At 39.2% G+C, this 16,585-nt stretch overlaps 1 protein-coding gene across 2 annotated transcripts; it reads right to left on the bottom strand.

The window, feature by feature from the left end:
• Nucleotides 1-1,108: 1,108 nt before the first annotated feature.
• LOC139149934 (activating transcription factor 3-like) lies at nt 1,109-16,171 on the bottom strand. 2 transcript variants are annotated; one of them, XM_070721995.1, is made up of 5 exons: nt 15,792-16,171; nt 14,239-14,512; nt 12,199-12,375; nt 11,428-11,535; nt 1,109-1,451 (listed from the first exon to the last, which is right to left on the bottom strand). In XM_070721995.1, exons 2-5 carry the CDS (start codon nt 14,476-14,478, stop codon nt 1,254-1,256), a joined length of 723 nt encoding a protein of 240 aa, XP_070578096.1. In that variant the 5' UTR covers nt 14,479-14,512; nt 15,792-16,171; the 3' UTR covers nt 1,109-1,253. The 2 variants fall into 2 exon arrangements, with proteins under 2 accessions (XP_070578096.1, XP_070578095.1); XM_070721994.1 differs by lacking the exon at nt 15,792-16,171 and having other exon boundaries at nt 14,239-15,782.
• Nucleotides 16,172-16,585: the final 414 nt, after the last annotated feature.

Raw genomic sequence — 16,585 nt, 5'->3', positions numbered from 1 at the left:
GCGGCTACATCATTTTGGAATCTGTTTTATGTATAGCGTATCCCCAGCTAAAGGCAAACCATAATTCTAAAATTAAAGCAGTGTTGGCTGTCAACAATAGGTTGGATGTAAAAGAAGCGGATGAAATCACATTGTGTGTAATTAGGCCTACCCCATAGCTATTCAAAACGTGTTGCGCGTCTTTTTGGGTTTCATCCTAACGTTAAACGAGTTACGTCTTGCCCCATGATGAAAAGAGACCAACCTTTATTGCCTTCTATTACTTATTATTTGGAGAATTTATGAAAGGTGTCACAGGCCTATTCATGTTATGAGGCTCCTTCTATGCCCCGCGGTCGCAAACCAAAAGGACCAAGAGACAAACGATTTTCGTTTAGAGTCCTTGCCCGCATGCCCTGTAATGAACAATCGGTATTACTATTTTAATTTAGGAAGCTGGCGATGTTGACTTAAATTAGCATGACTAAATTAATCTCGTTCATATCGACTCCTGGCGTATTCATCTTTCAAATCACGGAATATTTTTGGGTATTTTTAGCATGCTATTGTGTAATTTTAAGGGTCTACAGTTGTAACATTGATGTATTTTCCATGGCCTTTGTTCTGTTTCTAAAATACGACTTCCTCTGTTCTTAATTCTTTTCTTTCAAAATCGCACGGAAAGGCCAAGTGTAAAACTTGTCAGGGATAATAGGAAAGAAGGCGAAACAAAGTTGTGAGCAAGCTGCGGAAAGGTTTGACTTTGAAATTAGGCACACCTGCGTTGAGGGAAAGGGTATTTTGGAGTTGAAGGATTTGATCTAGGAAAATGGGATATCGTTTTAAATAAGTGGATATGGCCAGTCCATTCTAGGCGAATATTACTCAGAGTGGAAGGCGTTCCACCTTTAACTGAACTCGACCTTTCATTTGGATTACTTATTCATTTTTATCATTTGGCTAGCAGACGGAAACTTCCTTTTCCGTTGAAAGGGTCGCGGGAAGCGATTCGTCCTAAATCTGAAGATGGAAAATAGAAGATGAAGAGTGATCGATTCTGGTTTGACATGAAAATCAAGTCAACTCACTTATCAAACGGCTGGTCCATTCAACAGTGTGACAACAGAACTTTTGTAATCAAGAATTTAATAGATAAATAAATAAATAGATAAATAAACAGATAAATATAAATATCACGCGCAAACGTATACTAACGGATTATATGTGTTGTCCCATATACGTGGACCAATCAAAGAACTCCAACACTGGAACGATTAGTCGATGACCGCTTGACGATGCCACAAAGTGGTTTGCGCGTACGCGTACGGTGATTGTTCACACCGCGGAGTCTGTCCCGTAGGGCAGTGGACAGTGTGAAATTGTAACGTCTCTGACAAATGCTTCTTTTCAGCTTCCAGTCTGGCTAAGTCTGCTTTTAGCTTGTCGTTGGCTTCTTCCAGTTGTCTTGTCTCCTAGAAAACGAAAGAATGTCTCGTTTAGCTAAAGAAGACAGACGTTAATAACGACGGGACTGTGTTGTGTCGACAACTATGCGTAAAATATATATATATATATATATATATATATATATATATATATATATATATATATATATATATATATATATATATATATATATATATATATATATACACACACACACACACACACACACACACACGGGCTTCTCTGTTAGATCATCCATGAGGTTTGCTCACGAAAAGATGGTAGAGACACTTCACATCGATCGTCAGTGGAAATTAAATATGACGTTTAATAGTGTAAGGATTCATTGACAAAGTCGTCTGAAGTCGTCCACCTGGCGGCTTTGTCACATCCGTCCATTTCATTCGATCAGCTGATCACTTAATGAAAGCAAATTTTTAAAATTACGCTTCACGATGTGTCATCAACTCCAATCCTTATAAACACGATGTTATTATTTGGTAGTTAATTAATTAATTAACTGATTAACAGTTGGTACCACCCAGTTATCAGAACGAGGTCCATAGGTCCATTGTGCAGCATTTTCCAAAACATTCTCAGGTTGCTCGTTGGACGTAATACCATAGACCGTCGAGGGCCAATGGTACATGCCATTTTCCCTAATCAGTAACGTTAAAAGGACAGTAGCTGTAACGTTTGATAATATTTGTCATTATTTTATTCTGTAAAATAATCAAATGATCACATGCTTCTTAATGGAGTATTTGTAAACACAAGGTATCCTCCTAACCAACAGCGCATTTATCACAATATGCAGTGTTGTTGTCGATAACTGTATGAAGTATGAATGTAATTCAGTTATCGAAAATATTATCGGTTATTTAACACGCATCCGGCCGTGTTAACATGTTGAAACGCTAGGTATTTCAACGTGGTTTTAGGAGTAGAGTGAAAAATTGCATTTCACAAACAGATTATACTGTAAACATTCGAAAGTACACTGTAACGTACAGGTCGTGTCTAGAAAAATTACATTTTATTTCTGATCCTCGACATTTGGTAGAAATGATGCAGGGACGCAATTTTCTTATTTTATCGTACTTTCATTCTGATTATTCTGATATAGATTGTCGCTACAGTTATTGCTTGTTTGTACCGTGGCTGACTGAAAATTGTCGTCTCGCTCTTTTGAACATTTTTTGGTACTACCGTTAAGATACATGCGGGAATGCATATCCTTCATACAGGATACTAATGGCCATTTTTTCTCATGCATGGGTGTATCGCTAACCCGCGGTCTTTCCTTCAAATTTCGCTGTTTGTTCGTTCGACTTGATGCTCAGGATACTCTCCTCTATACTACCATGCTCAACATGATTAAAAGCGGATATACCGACGAATCGAAGAGGGCATATGTTGGTAGGCTCTTTCATATTCGATGTCACATTCATCGTAATAATTTTTGCGACAGCCGCCGGACGCCGACACCGCTATCTGCACGAGCGTCTCGTGCACCGCCCTCAACGACCAATTAACAAAGTTGCACATTCAGGTTTTTCAAGGCGCCACGCTCAACTCTGTTGAGTTGTGCCGTCGACGCTATTGAAGAGGGTCAGCTCTGGCAGTTAATGCTTGCTCTTGGAGAAAATTCAACTGATGTATGTCTTTGTAACCTTTCGAACCCGGCGGAGTGCGCTGCTCACGATTTGGGAGTCGCACAACATGCATTGACAGGTCATCGACACGTCCCTGTAACGAGCGCACGCGCAACAATACACAAGTTTGTGAAGTTTTGCGTATTAAAGCTTCCTGCTGAAAATAAGCAAAACGGTCACCCGGAATAAATTTTTTTGTTTCTCCAGTATATTTTACTATGTTACAAAGTAGACGACTGATCCGTACAATGTCAAATAAAAAATTGTTTCTTGTGTGGTGTAGCACCCGTCTATACAAATAAAGCCGGGTTACCGTGGCAAACATTTTCACACATACAGCGGCTTCTCCGTGCTCGGTCATAATAGTTACGCTCATGCGTGGGCGATAGGACCGTGCATCCGTGTGCAAATTGGTTTAAGCATCCATGGTTTGAGTTAGCCCAAAACAATGTGAGTGAGCAATCTGGTCTGGTTATGACTACCCTATAAAAAACCCCTGAAAACCACCTAATAATGCTTTTGTTCGACACTGCCGGTTGAAATCATTGAGTAAACCGCAGGGTGAGTGCAATAGCCTGAAAGAAGTGTGGTAAAATGGTTTGAAAAGACGATTGATGTGCCTATAACAAAGGGACAGTTTCTTTCTTTGTTGGCGGTTCCAAATTAAAGTTATATTATGCCTATTATGCCATTGTATTGCCAGACTAGGGCGGGGAACATAGCCACAATGTTAAAATAGAAATGGCACAGGGAAGACAAAATTCAGTGTACACGGACTTACATGTAATTGAATTCATTGTTTGATTTTTCTTTTATCGCGCTGTTGTTGTTATTGTTGTTGTGACGTTAGCGTTTATTTTTCGCTTATCATTTGCGGATCTTTGTAGACTGTGCGTTTTCTCCACCTTAAGGTGGGAACAATAAAATTATTATTTGCTCCTTTAAGAAAACGAGACAGTCCGTACGATCGACTCTATTTAATCATAAAACTTAATCTTCATGGGCTTTTTAGCGCGAGACGAACTGATCAAAGTAACGTGTTCCTACGATGTACGCACACCATGGCTTGAATCAACTGAAGTCCAAGGGTCGCGTATCGCCGACAGATACTATGTCAATTCGTGTGTTTTGTCCGAGAAAAACTGCACCAGACATGCTTCTCGCTGTTTTTTTCATCTCCCGTTTCTTAGACGAAGCGGAAACCACGTTAAATAGTTCTGTGACTCGGTCGACAACGCTTGAACGGGTCACGTGTTCACTGTGACTCTCCTGTTAATAAACAAACAAAAAACCCCCAACAAACGTGGTCGTGCTCCCCGCATTGTTACCGATGAAAACGTTGCACACTCTTTTCAAGTAGGAGATGACAGCCACCGAGTTATTGGACCGGAAACTCGCTGCGTTGAAATCTCTGTTAAAACAAGCTTTAGTCGCAAACATTAAGATCGGACATAACACACAAAGGCTGCTCTGACAAACCGAATACCAACCATTCGACATTATTTCAATTGGCAGTTGAAGAGGAAATCCACCGTGACACACAGAGCTAAAACGCCTGTAAGTGCACCAAACGTTTAAATAATTGCCCGTAAATAATGGTCCATTTATTAACGTCCATTTTTGATCCAAACGTGTTGAAAGTTGATTTTAACCCCTTGTATGCACCCAAAATTAAATTTCTCCCAACCCTTCAAGTTTTCTCCTTGTTTAACAACACCTGAAAAGCTTTCATCATTCCATCATCTCATTTTGACAAAGAAGGTACTCCCTTGCCCCTCTCTTCAAAGAAAGACTTAGTTTATTAAAGGGAGGCAGTCGTCGGAACGCTGCTCAAAGGTTGCCAGGGACCCCTACGGCCGATATAAACACTGTATCTAGGGTACGTTAGCGATTGATGAAAGTTAAAACATGTTTGTTAATGATGCAGCTATGTTGACTTGATGCATCTCGATATCATGCATGAAATACATTGTGAACAAGAAAGTCGCACATGCGCGGTTCCGACGACTGGACTGCCTCCCTATAAAAGAAGGAAAAAGTACATCTTTAAGAAAAAGGCGTCACTAGAAAAAAAGTGCGAACAATCACATCAATACCAAGGTCAATAAACAAAAACGGAACAAAATGAGAAAAAGTAATAGAGGGCACATCAAACAGTGTCTGAGGAACTCAGACATAACTGTCTCGGTTAAAATATCGACACAACCGTTTGATGTGGAACCTTTCGGACTTGCCAGTCTTTCTTGCAGTGATTCTGTCTGTAACAACCGGTCGGACTTTTATATTTGTTTTTGAGAAGAAAATATAAGGGAGGGACTGGTGTTTTACAAATCTGATGAGATGTAAGTGGTACTTTGCAATTATTTAACGATCCAACAGTTTTATACAATCCATTTTGATTTTGTTGTAGCACTCCCAAATGACATGATCAATAGTTTGAGCTGTTTCATGATGAATGGAGGTTTGAAAATTTATGAATAGCCTACAAGGCTTTGGATTCCAGACAATCAAACAAATGTTCCACTGTCTCTTTCAGGTTGCAGTGGGCTCAGTATGAATTTCTCGTCGCTCATAGGATGTATCACTCGCTTCAATGGAAAACTCTCATTGTAAATTCTTTTGTTCTTCTTGTGATGCGTATAAAGGCTGGTGTTTTGAGAATTTAAAGGAAAATTCTGTTTGGTCTATGGATTCAATATAGTACATTGTATGTACATGCTTAAACATGAACATGCTATAGATCGCTCTTTCAAACTGAATCACGACTGTTCATCTATATATTCTCCTGGCTGAGGATAACATGCACACGGCTGTAGGATAAAGCACTAAACCCATCCATCGATCTATCGCGAATCGCGAATCGCCACGCCGTGGTTTACGACTCCATACGCTTTATTAACTATTGATGTATTTACGCAATAATGTACCCCCACCCCTCCAGGCTCATAATGGACGAAAGGAAACTTGGCTCAACATAATGTACCAGGCGAGTACATTGAATGCAATGTTTGCTTAAAGGCATGGTTCAGGCGCCAGATTGTCTTGCCAGGAAATTTACTTACCCGAGTACAATTTCAATGGAAAACAAAAGGCTGTGGCACCTTTATAATCCTCTTACTGACTAGAACAAACTCGATCGGCAGTAGAATGCAATGCCTGCAATTGAAATTTAATAATTTATTTTTATCTGGTGTTAGAATTTTGTCTAATGAAATTAGGACTCTGGCCGCTGAGTTTAAATTGATACCAAAATTAAATAGAGTGCCTGTAATAACTTTAGAGTTAAATTCAGAGAAATCTAACTTGTCGACAAATAAAGGCCATCTTGGAGGAGAGAAATAAGTCCGATTTCAATTTTAATCATAATAAATCACAAACGAGAGTGTGTTGCTTTGATTAGATTCGGTGATCTGTAACTTTGGTGGTATTGCAGCTTAAAGATTTAGTTTCCCTGAAATTTAGCGTGCACAGAGACTAAAACATATTATGTATACTGTAGCGATGCATTATAATTGTGCACTAAAGCAAAGTCATAAACAGAAAACGAGAATATATCAAATTTTGTTTTTTCCCGATTGAACATAGTCGGACATAAAGGCAACCCAGATTGTTCGAGATAGGCATTGCGACAACCATCGCATAATTTTTCACCTTCCTTGAATCTTTGTACCGCTCTCGACATTTTATCTAGTACCGACAATGCAAGCGTTGAAGATTTACAATTTCCACGTGAAGGCCCCCCCCCCCCCCCGTACATGATGAACCGTCAGTGAAGTACATGTTCACAAAATTCGAAAAAAAACTGTAATGTGTTATGACAGTGAGTACGCAGGAATCGGTATCGTGATAAAAGGATATTAAGGTGGCAGGGAAAAAATGTTTCGAGGTATTTCAAATTTCCAGGTGAAAATATCTCTGTTCTGGTGATAAAATAAGGTTTCTTGCCCTACTTCAACACCATGTTCAAATTGGTCAATTTAGCGTGTATGTATGTCAAATCCGATGAAAGTTATCGAGTCGTTGACAATTGAATTTCGGTCTGGACTGTAGGTCTCACTCGTGAACAACAACACTGCCAAACTTGTATACATAGCATTTTGATTTACAAGACAATACCTCCTATCTCGACATAGTTCAGGAATGCAAAGACAGTGTTCTTTTTTTTCCTGACAAGAAAAGGGTGAACATATTATCAAAACCTTAAGGCTATTGTTGCTTTAACACTTTGAGTGCTGCAATTTTTCTCACCAAAATTATCGTTGCAACATTTCACCTATTTTGTGAATTTTTCTGTAATTTTTTGACAATTTTGGACCAAATGAGCATCACATTTTATTGGCTTCAGATTTTTATCAAAATTTCAGCAAAAATTCGAAAAAAATTGACTGGTGTGTATTTTGATATCGGTGACAAAACTTGACTTAGGCGCTCAAAGGGTTAAGTTATCATATTGCCTGGGACCGTGCAAAACCCTGGTCAGTTACGAATGTACCTCATTGCACATTATTAGTGTATTGTCTTAACTCTCGATGCGAAAGCGTGTTAATCGTGTACATCACGAATGACTTTCCCTAGCCATGGTAGAACAATCCTTAGAGTCAAGAAGTCATAAATTAAAATATCATTCCCGGGTAATGATATGGCCAGAGGTATGAGGTACATTTTGGAGTACAAGTACGCTGAATTTGAAAGACAAAATGTTGAATGCATAAAAAACGTGATTCCATTCTTGTGATTACTACCATCATCAATATGTATGCCAAATGTATGGATTTCCTGGTAATGAAGGAGAGAGAGAGAGAAGAGAGAGAGAGAGAGAGAGAGAGAGAGAGAGAGAGAGAGAGAGAGAGAGAGAGAGAGAGAGAGATACAGATATAGAGACCAGAGATAGACAAAGACAGACAGACATACAGATATAGAGAGACTGAGACAAAGAGACAGAGAGACAGACAGAGACAGATAAAATAGACACAAAGACCGAGAGGAACAGACAGATAACTAGAAACAGGCAGAGAACGAGAGATTGACAAACGGAAACGGGGGTAGAGAAGGGAATGGAGCAAGCGAGGAGATGGAGGAAGAGTACATAAAACACGAAGAATATTTACGGACAGAAAGTATTTATATTGAGATAGAAATAGAACTATATATTGTCCGATTCAAAGTTTAATTGTTGTTGATATCTGAATATGAATATCAATTCATATTGATATTCATGAATCAATTGGAGTAAACATTTGTAGAGACAGGTAGGAGACACAATGTCTGACTGCCCTCCGAATTATTATTGTTCGGGTAAAGGATTGAGACAAGTCGCGACACGAAATGCAACCCACACAAAGGAGATAAAAATTGAGATGAAATGGTTTTACTTGATTAAGGAAAAAAAGTACACATATCTTTACCATTGTTCCATTTCTAAACTATCTCATCTACATGCCGTCGAGCTAATCTGAGCACTGACGCATGCCGTATTCTAATCATATCAACTGCATTTCAGCATTCTACAGCTTCATTGGTTGTCAGGATCAGGAGGGCAAACATGCTCAGAGCTGTCAATTAAAAACTTATTTCGAAACAGCCTTTCATTAAAAGTCTCACGGGGGTGAGTTTTTTCCACGGTTTATGGACCGTAATTATGAATGCGATTCATTCATACTTGAACCACAATATGCAAATTGGCATTCTCTTCATGAATTTTGTATCTCTAGAAAGGAAACGCACTGTTGATAATGAACCGCCGGTATACACGGTTCTGAAAACGATCTTGAACGAGTTACCCTTCGTACATGTAAATAATCGTAACTTTGATGATGTTTTTCATTATTTTCGTCCTACGAGATACACAAATTTTTTACCCACAGCCTATTAATTTCCATTTTGGCGAGCTGCAAAGTAGGATTTCATACATCGTTTTAGGAGAAGTACAAGAAGTTAGTGTGGTTTACAGACAGAGTAGCCAGCAGCCGCTGACCGACTGAATTCGTCATAGAAATGCAAATTAATATAACGACGAGTGGAGTACCGGTAATGTGTTTTCACAATTCAGCAATCCTAACCCTTTACTTCACATAGAGGGATGGCCTTCTATGTGACGACAAAACTGTATTTGGAAATGTCGAATATCGATGTCATTCTCATATCTCTATCATTTCCTTGTGCTGGTATGAAGCCATTCTTCATGTTTCCCTCATTTCCAATGCCTGCATCCTTGAACGTGAGAAAAATTCCTCACATTCCCCTCGTTTACCTCCAAAATAATAAAACAAAAAACCTACCGACACATATGCGGCTCAAAGATACCAGTATGAGGATTTGATAGCCGGAGAAACATGAGAATGGCTTCATACAAGCACAAGGAAATGATAGAGATATGACATCATGATGAATTTTGTGATTTTTGAGTAACTTGGATGAGTTATGAACGCTGCCTCTCTCTCTCTCTCTCTCTCTCTCTCTCTCTCTCTCTCTCTCTCTCTCTCTCTCTGTCAAAATAATTAACCCGCCAAAATACGATGTCCACATAAGACCTTATTCATGAGCACAGTGTAGCCAGGGGAACAAGACTAATAATAAGCCTAAATTGTCGTACAATGAAGAGAGAGGCGTCACCATGAACCTCTTCCTCAGTGTCTATTGTATTACTAAATTATGAAAATGATGTGAAACTATCAAAACCGTTGGTGTTCTATTTTTGATTTAATGTTTTAGTTTAAAGGAAAAATAGCCATAAATTTGGTTAAAATTTACATGTTTTTTTTTTATTCCATATAACGAGTCGATTGTTTTCCAAAGAGTATGTCGACAACTATAAGTTTTGTTATATGCAAAATGTCCAATGTTGCTGTTGGCAAGTAAATTCCAGCCTGGACTAAAAACTTGCACACATATAGACTATATTTTCAAATTTTAACGCAAGGCATTTTAACACGATTTTCAGAGCAGGAAAATAAACAGTATTTCACAAACATAAGAAAGAAGATACTGGAAAATACACCAAGAAAATGAAAACTAATGGTCGGTCGCTGTAACGTTTGATGATTTTTCCCACTTTTTCTGTTTCGTATCATGCTAATATCAGGCTATTATTCTACTCCCAAAACACGTTGAAATTCGCAATATTTTTCACTATTTTACAAATCATCAACCACGTGACGTGGTTTTGTAGTAAGTTTCACCAACGTCACGTGGTGTGTTGCTGACGTCATCATCAGTGCATAGCAAGCGGCTCTATTAAAGTTACCACAACTTAAAATAAAAAAAAACAACCCGAAAACCAACTGAATCATAACATGGAACACTGCAAGGGGAGAGGAATGTCCTCAGTTCCAGTTTGTCATCAATATGTGGTGGACAGAGCCAGAGATACCATAAAGCGATCGGATCCTAGTACAGCTAAACCGGCAAACTGAGAAATGCGTTAATATTAGGAGGAACATTTTTGTTTCGCAAAAAACCCACACCGTACAGCTAATAAATTTATGTTTCTTACACATTGCAGAACTTGCTTCAAATTTGTAAAATTTTGACGGTATTTTCCACAGCGGTAAATATGATACAGCGCTCATTTGACCGATGACGAGAGGGTCATTTTGTTTCGAATTACATATCGTAGTTTTCAAGTATCAATCGGACCAAAGCCCCCCCCCCCTCCCCTTATTCGATAGGGGTCAATGATCTTTTGTAATTCTGAAAACGAATCTTAGATATCCACTGCATGTATGAGCACAGAGATATTAGCACGGAGAAACCGTTCTATCGATTCTTTGAGTTTATTTCCGTGTAAACATGTCTAACACAATCACATTGTCGTATTGCTATTGGATGTTCGTCGCCCATTTTCCTGTATTCACCGTTTGCACGATCATTATCAATTTTTCATATACGGCGTTGCTTTCAAAATTTGAACAAAGGTTCTGTGGTAAATAGCCTTGATTTCCGTTTCCAACTCTCAGGGGGTGTTGCGAAATCGACCCTGGCGTTGAATTAACTATTGAAATCTAAAGTATTTTATTACCTCGGTACGCCCCTCAATAGCTATGACATGAATAGAACATGCTAAGAGGGACGTCGGTAGTGATCATTCTATGTGGCAAAGTCGGGGAGGTATTAGGGAGGGTAGAAAGAGTGCAACCATATGTGTATAATAGATGAGTGCGCTTTATGTTTCTCCTAAGTACGTCCTTCACTAATTCATTGTACTGGATTTGCTGTCTCGGCCGACTAGGACATTCATGCTCATGTAGCAACACGATTCTGTTCCGCCAGGCGATGGCTGGAATAATCTACTGTGCCGGTAAAAACCTCCGATCGGACGATGGCCGTGGGGCAATTTGAGAGAACTTACCCTCTCGAGTATTTCCGCTCTCTCCCTCTTCTTGTATCGACACTTGGCGGCAGCAAGTCGGTTGCGTTCTCTTCTGAGTAGCCGTTTCCTCTCTTCCTCGGGCGTTAGCTGTGTGGTAACAATGAGGGAATTTGTCTCAGAGTCAAGGACTTCCTCTCGGAATTCTATACATCGGAAAATCTGAAAAAGTTACTTCTCCCGGCCCACCATATAATACGTTACTCCCGATCTTAGAGTGCCTGTACCCGGCCTCGATACAGAGAAGCTTATCGGCCTTATTAAGAAGGTGCAAAAATTTTAATGTGTCTGTCCGCCGTACATACGTAATCATATTAAAGGGACAAAGTCGTCCATTTTTCATGAATTTTGTTTGATACGAGATACTACTTATATTGTTTGACATGTTGAAAGATACTGAGTAAATGGGTGACCATGCATATATTCGACCTTGGTTTTAGACAAATTAAATGAGACCATCGCGAAATTGAATTAAAATGGTCATGACCATTAATATTTTCGCGATAGTTTCATGTATCGTGTCCAAAACCGGGGTCGAATATATCCATGGTCACCCATTCATTCAGTATCTTTCAACATGTCAAACAATATTAGCTATTCGCATCAAACAAAATTCATGAAAAACGGCTGACTTTGTCCCTTTTAACGAATGTGAATAGGTTGGCAGTTATAAAAATTTCACAAATGCATGAAAAACTTACTTTCTTTCGGTTACTTAATGTCAACTAAGAGATAACAGTTCCCAGAACTTACTCTGTTCGACCTCACAGGCTTCGGTTCCACTTCCAACTCTCCAAGTCCCTTCGACTTCCGTTTTGCCTGGATTGCAAATTTCAGACCGGCTTTGATTAGCATCGGCATGAGTTGCTTCTGGATAACGTCACACTGTTCGTCTTGGATCATGTCAGGCGCCTCAGGCGGCGACTGGCCCTGTCAGTTTCGATAGGGAGGAAATCAGAAGTGCATGACAGAAAAAAAATGGAAACCAAGAAAATCCGATGAGCAGATACTTTGTTTTCAAATCAATGTTTTATTTCGCTTAAGAAAATCACTTTTCTTCAATGTAGTCGATTGCAATGAACTCCCAACACGCCAATTTTACGTTTGTTCACGCACTGGAAGATCTCATGCAAGCTCTATTCAATGGAGGTTGGACTCATTTTATAGGAAGTTGAGATACTTTTGTACAAATCAAGATTTTCTTGCACATGCTTCACATAAATATTTCACTCCGAGTCGGCAGCTAACTCCTCCTACTACTACTAATAATAATATCTCATGGCCTGTGTGACGTAGAAAACTAAAAGAAAAAAAATAACGACAAAGTCTTGATGTCGTCTGCTGTATAATAGTCCATCAATTTGGTACAACTGCGTTGAAATTTCCTTGTCACTCTAACCATAGTGAAAGTCCTTATAGGGCCAGTAATGCTAACTTTTGATGATTTTTCCCTTTTTGTGTTTCTAATATCAACCATTATTTCTTGTTCTGCTCCCTAATTTATGTTGAGATCCACGGTATTCAGCCTTTGAATTAAACCAGTTCATGTGTAAACCGCATTGTTATTGTTAGCTAGTGAATTTTGATACGGACTAGAATTCAAATGTAAACAATGATAGTGCATTGTACACATACAGACATTATGTTTACAACCTAAATATTGGGCGCTTCAACATTGTTTTGGGAGTAGAATAAGAACTTGCAATTGGCATACAAAATTAAAAATAATGAAAAAAATCTTCAAAAGTTGGCATTTCTAGCCCTTTAAATGAATTACTTTCTTTGCTAGGGCTGCCAGAACTGTATCTATCAAACCCTGCGTCTTTCATCAATAAAGGCACGTGTACAGGTATGGGCAATCTTTTGAAAAAAATAATACTTGTCTAAAAATAGCTGGCAATTTTGTGGTGATAGTGGATACGAGCTATGAATGGAATATTGAATGAATATGGAATGAATATTTAATGAACATTAATCGCAAAATAGGCTCCAACTGGTTGAAGAGAACGAAGCACGACACGTCCATGCCGTCCCTTGACGGTGATATATCACCGACCACCGATCAAGACACTCTTTCATGATTTTGCAGACGAATTTACGTGAATTCCACAAGAACTCTCCTTGGATACACATACAGGGCTGCCATAAAGGTATCATTATCGATTTTGAGTCATGGGTTTTTGGAGGTGCACAAGAAGTATTTGGTGCGTAAGTCTACCAAGCCAAGGAAATGAAATTACGTCAGCTTGCTCTCTATTCTGAACACATTACAGCCTTCCTTTTTAAGTTTCTTGGGTTCTCCAATGCACTGCGGCAGGCTAAGAAATTGGAAAGATAGTTATTGCCGGACGGCTGGATTCAATTCAAGGATCTGAAGATCGAGAAACCACCTCCCGTTCATCATCCGTCTATTTCATCCTTTCTCAACTTTTAATTTGAAAATTTATTAATAGCCTTCGATTAACAACTTCAATGATTACCCCATTCATCACATTTGTCCGAAATACAATGGGAATTAAACGTGCGAACACTTTTGTCCTACCGAATGTCGTCGGCCTACATTCTGTATAACGGAGAACGGAAACGGAAACACGAGCGCCGAAGCAGAGGGGAGAGTTTTTGTTAGACTCATATAATAAAAATATCCTGTACTTGAGAAAGCGGTGTCTCTATACAACGACACGGGTGTAGCTTTTTAGCAAAAACAAATACGCGAGAAATGAATGCAGCGAAGCATTAATAGGTGCTGCATTGAAAGGAAAGTTAGGAAAACCACGGAGACATGGCGTTTACCGTTTCCGAGTCTGTCTTGTCCAACTCAGCGTCCACTTTCAGCTCCTTTAAACCCCTGGATTTCCGTTTCGCCTGGATGGCAAACTTCAACCCCTCCTTTATTAGCATGGGCATGAGCTTGTTTCTGATGTAGCATCGCTCCAATCGGTTCACACCTTCGTTTTCCGTGACTGAGTCGCCGGCCGTCTGTGAATTGATGAGGCTTCGGAACTTGAAATCTTCGTAGGCGTCCAATTCCATTTTGCTTCCGCTCCTAGGCCAGTTAAATCGCCTCCTGTAAGATTGATGTGTGGCAGCAGTGACTCGATCCTGAAGTGCGACTGCTACAACGACAGGCATTGACGACATATGATGATGATGATGATGATGATGATGATGATGATGATGATGATGGCTTTGGGGTGGTGATGATATTTATGGTGGTGACAATGATATAATAATGAGACTTCGATGACGACGACAAAGTTGACGGCGAAAACTACGATATCATCAATGATGATATCCACTACCTGATTGGACTTGCGTAAATACTCGTATTTGGATATTTGGAAGTAATTTAAAAAACTAGGTCGAAATGTACTTTCAAAATTAACACGATCGGAACTAATTTGGGAGATTAGAAGCTTTTAATTGTCTAAATTTATCAAAGGTGTTAGTGTGCCCTATAGCTGAAAGTTGCAATATTACAAATTACCCTGAAAAACAAGTGAATTGCAAAAAAAGAAAGTAGATGAGCTTAAATTGCTGATTAAATCAACATTACTACAATATCCTATTCTCCCAAATTAGTTCCAATGGTGTAATTAATTTTTTGTCTTTCACTAACGATCACATAGCTATTTAGGTTGGAAGTCAAGTTGAAAGGGTCCTTAAACCAGCACGGTTCGGCATCAATCTTATTAAAATCAGATGTAGAGTACGACGACGTCTGTACTTGAGCGATGTTCTCTTGCTGTCGCCTCTCACAGAGGCGACAACAAGAGAATACCGCGCAAGTACGGACGTCGCCGAAATGTGTTCGGCATCAACTGAACAGAGCATGGTGACTTTACTAATAGGGATTATTAGAATTACTACCACTTCATATACTTGCCCTGTTTTTCTGACAAACGAACGTACACTTTATCTTGCTTGATCAGTTATTACCGTACTAAGATAAGTATTCTCAATGCAATGACAGTTGTTTTTTGTTTCCCGAGTTTCACTCGCAGGGTGTTTGTTTCATAAACGTCAGTTGAAGCATAATTACATGTAGCAAAACACGACATAATTAAACAGATTTCTTTGTGCGCATCCCCTAAAAACTTAGATTGAAGACAATCCAGGACCACGATTACTGATGGTTCAAAACATTCCTGCCGGTGGTTTTTAGATACCAATTTAATTCTGTTTCGAAATGCGGTAATAAAAAGCCAAATACTCTTGGGAACACCATTTAAAACTATATCACAATGCAATGGAACGTTTGAGCTGTCCGGAGTGTCTCACAATGAAACGATGTCGCAAGCTGAAACGACAGAACGGTTTCTGAGGTACGATATCAATCAACTTACCTGCAAACAGACGAAGGTGTGTTTGAACTGAGCTTTGAAGCATGTGTTAATTTGGACCCTCGACTACAACAACCTTAAATATGAGTTGTGCTGACTCTGGCTTTGTTTTCAAATGAACGCATGCGCATTTGAGCCACACGCGTCCAGTGATGTTTTTTTATTATTCTCTCTCGTTGTTTTTGTGATTCTTGTCTGGGGCGGAATACGGCATTCTGTCCGTAACCATGATGGTGTCATCAACCCGTTCCTTCTGAATGCTTGTAATGGTTTACACAGTCGGACTTGTGCTTCGTATTCGCCCTGTCGCACTTGAGTCACGTCAAATATCATTGCGCAAACTCGCTACTTTTCAGCGTGTTGAGGACTACGTTTTTACGCAATCTCGTTATCTGTAAGATAGTTTTTCGAAACCAGTTGGTAACCGGTGATACAGAGGACGAATTACCGTCAACACCGGCCTGAACAAGCATCATTTTAAATTTAACAAATCGATAATCTTGAAATGGTGAATAGTGGTTGTTCAATTATCATTTAATTTGACTTTTATCACGATGGTTTACAGTGTCAGGCCAGACAGAAATATATTTTTCGATTTTTTTTTTGCAAAGTAACAGGGGTGGCGAACGATTGTTACGAATCACACTTGAAATCTGTATGACAATGAACGCTGAGTAAATATGTATATCACCGCAGAGAAACAAACCAAACATATTGCTTTCAATGACTTTATTCACTTCGTATCGAAACAAGAATATAGTTGCTGATGAAGCGAAGTGTTTGCGTCACGGGGATAT

Source organism: Ptychodera flava, chromosome 14 (genome assembly GCF_041260155.1).
Source record: "Ptychodera flava strain L36383 chromosome 14, AS_Pfla_20210202, whole genome shotgun sequence".
NCBI classification, from domain to species: Eukaryota; Metazoa; Hemichordata; class Enteropneusta; family Ptychoderidae; genus Ptychodera; species Ptychodera flava.
This window is presented reverse-complemented; position numbering and strand designations above follow the sequence as displayed.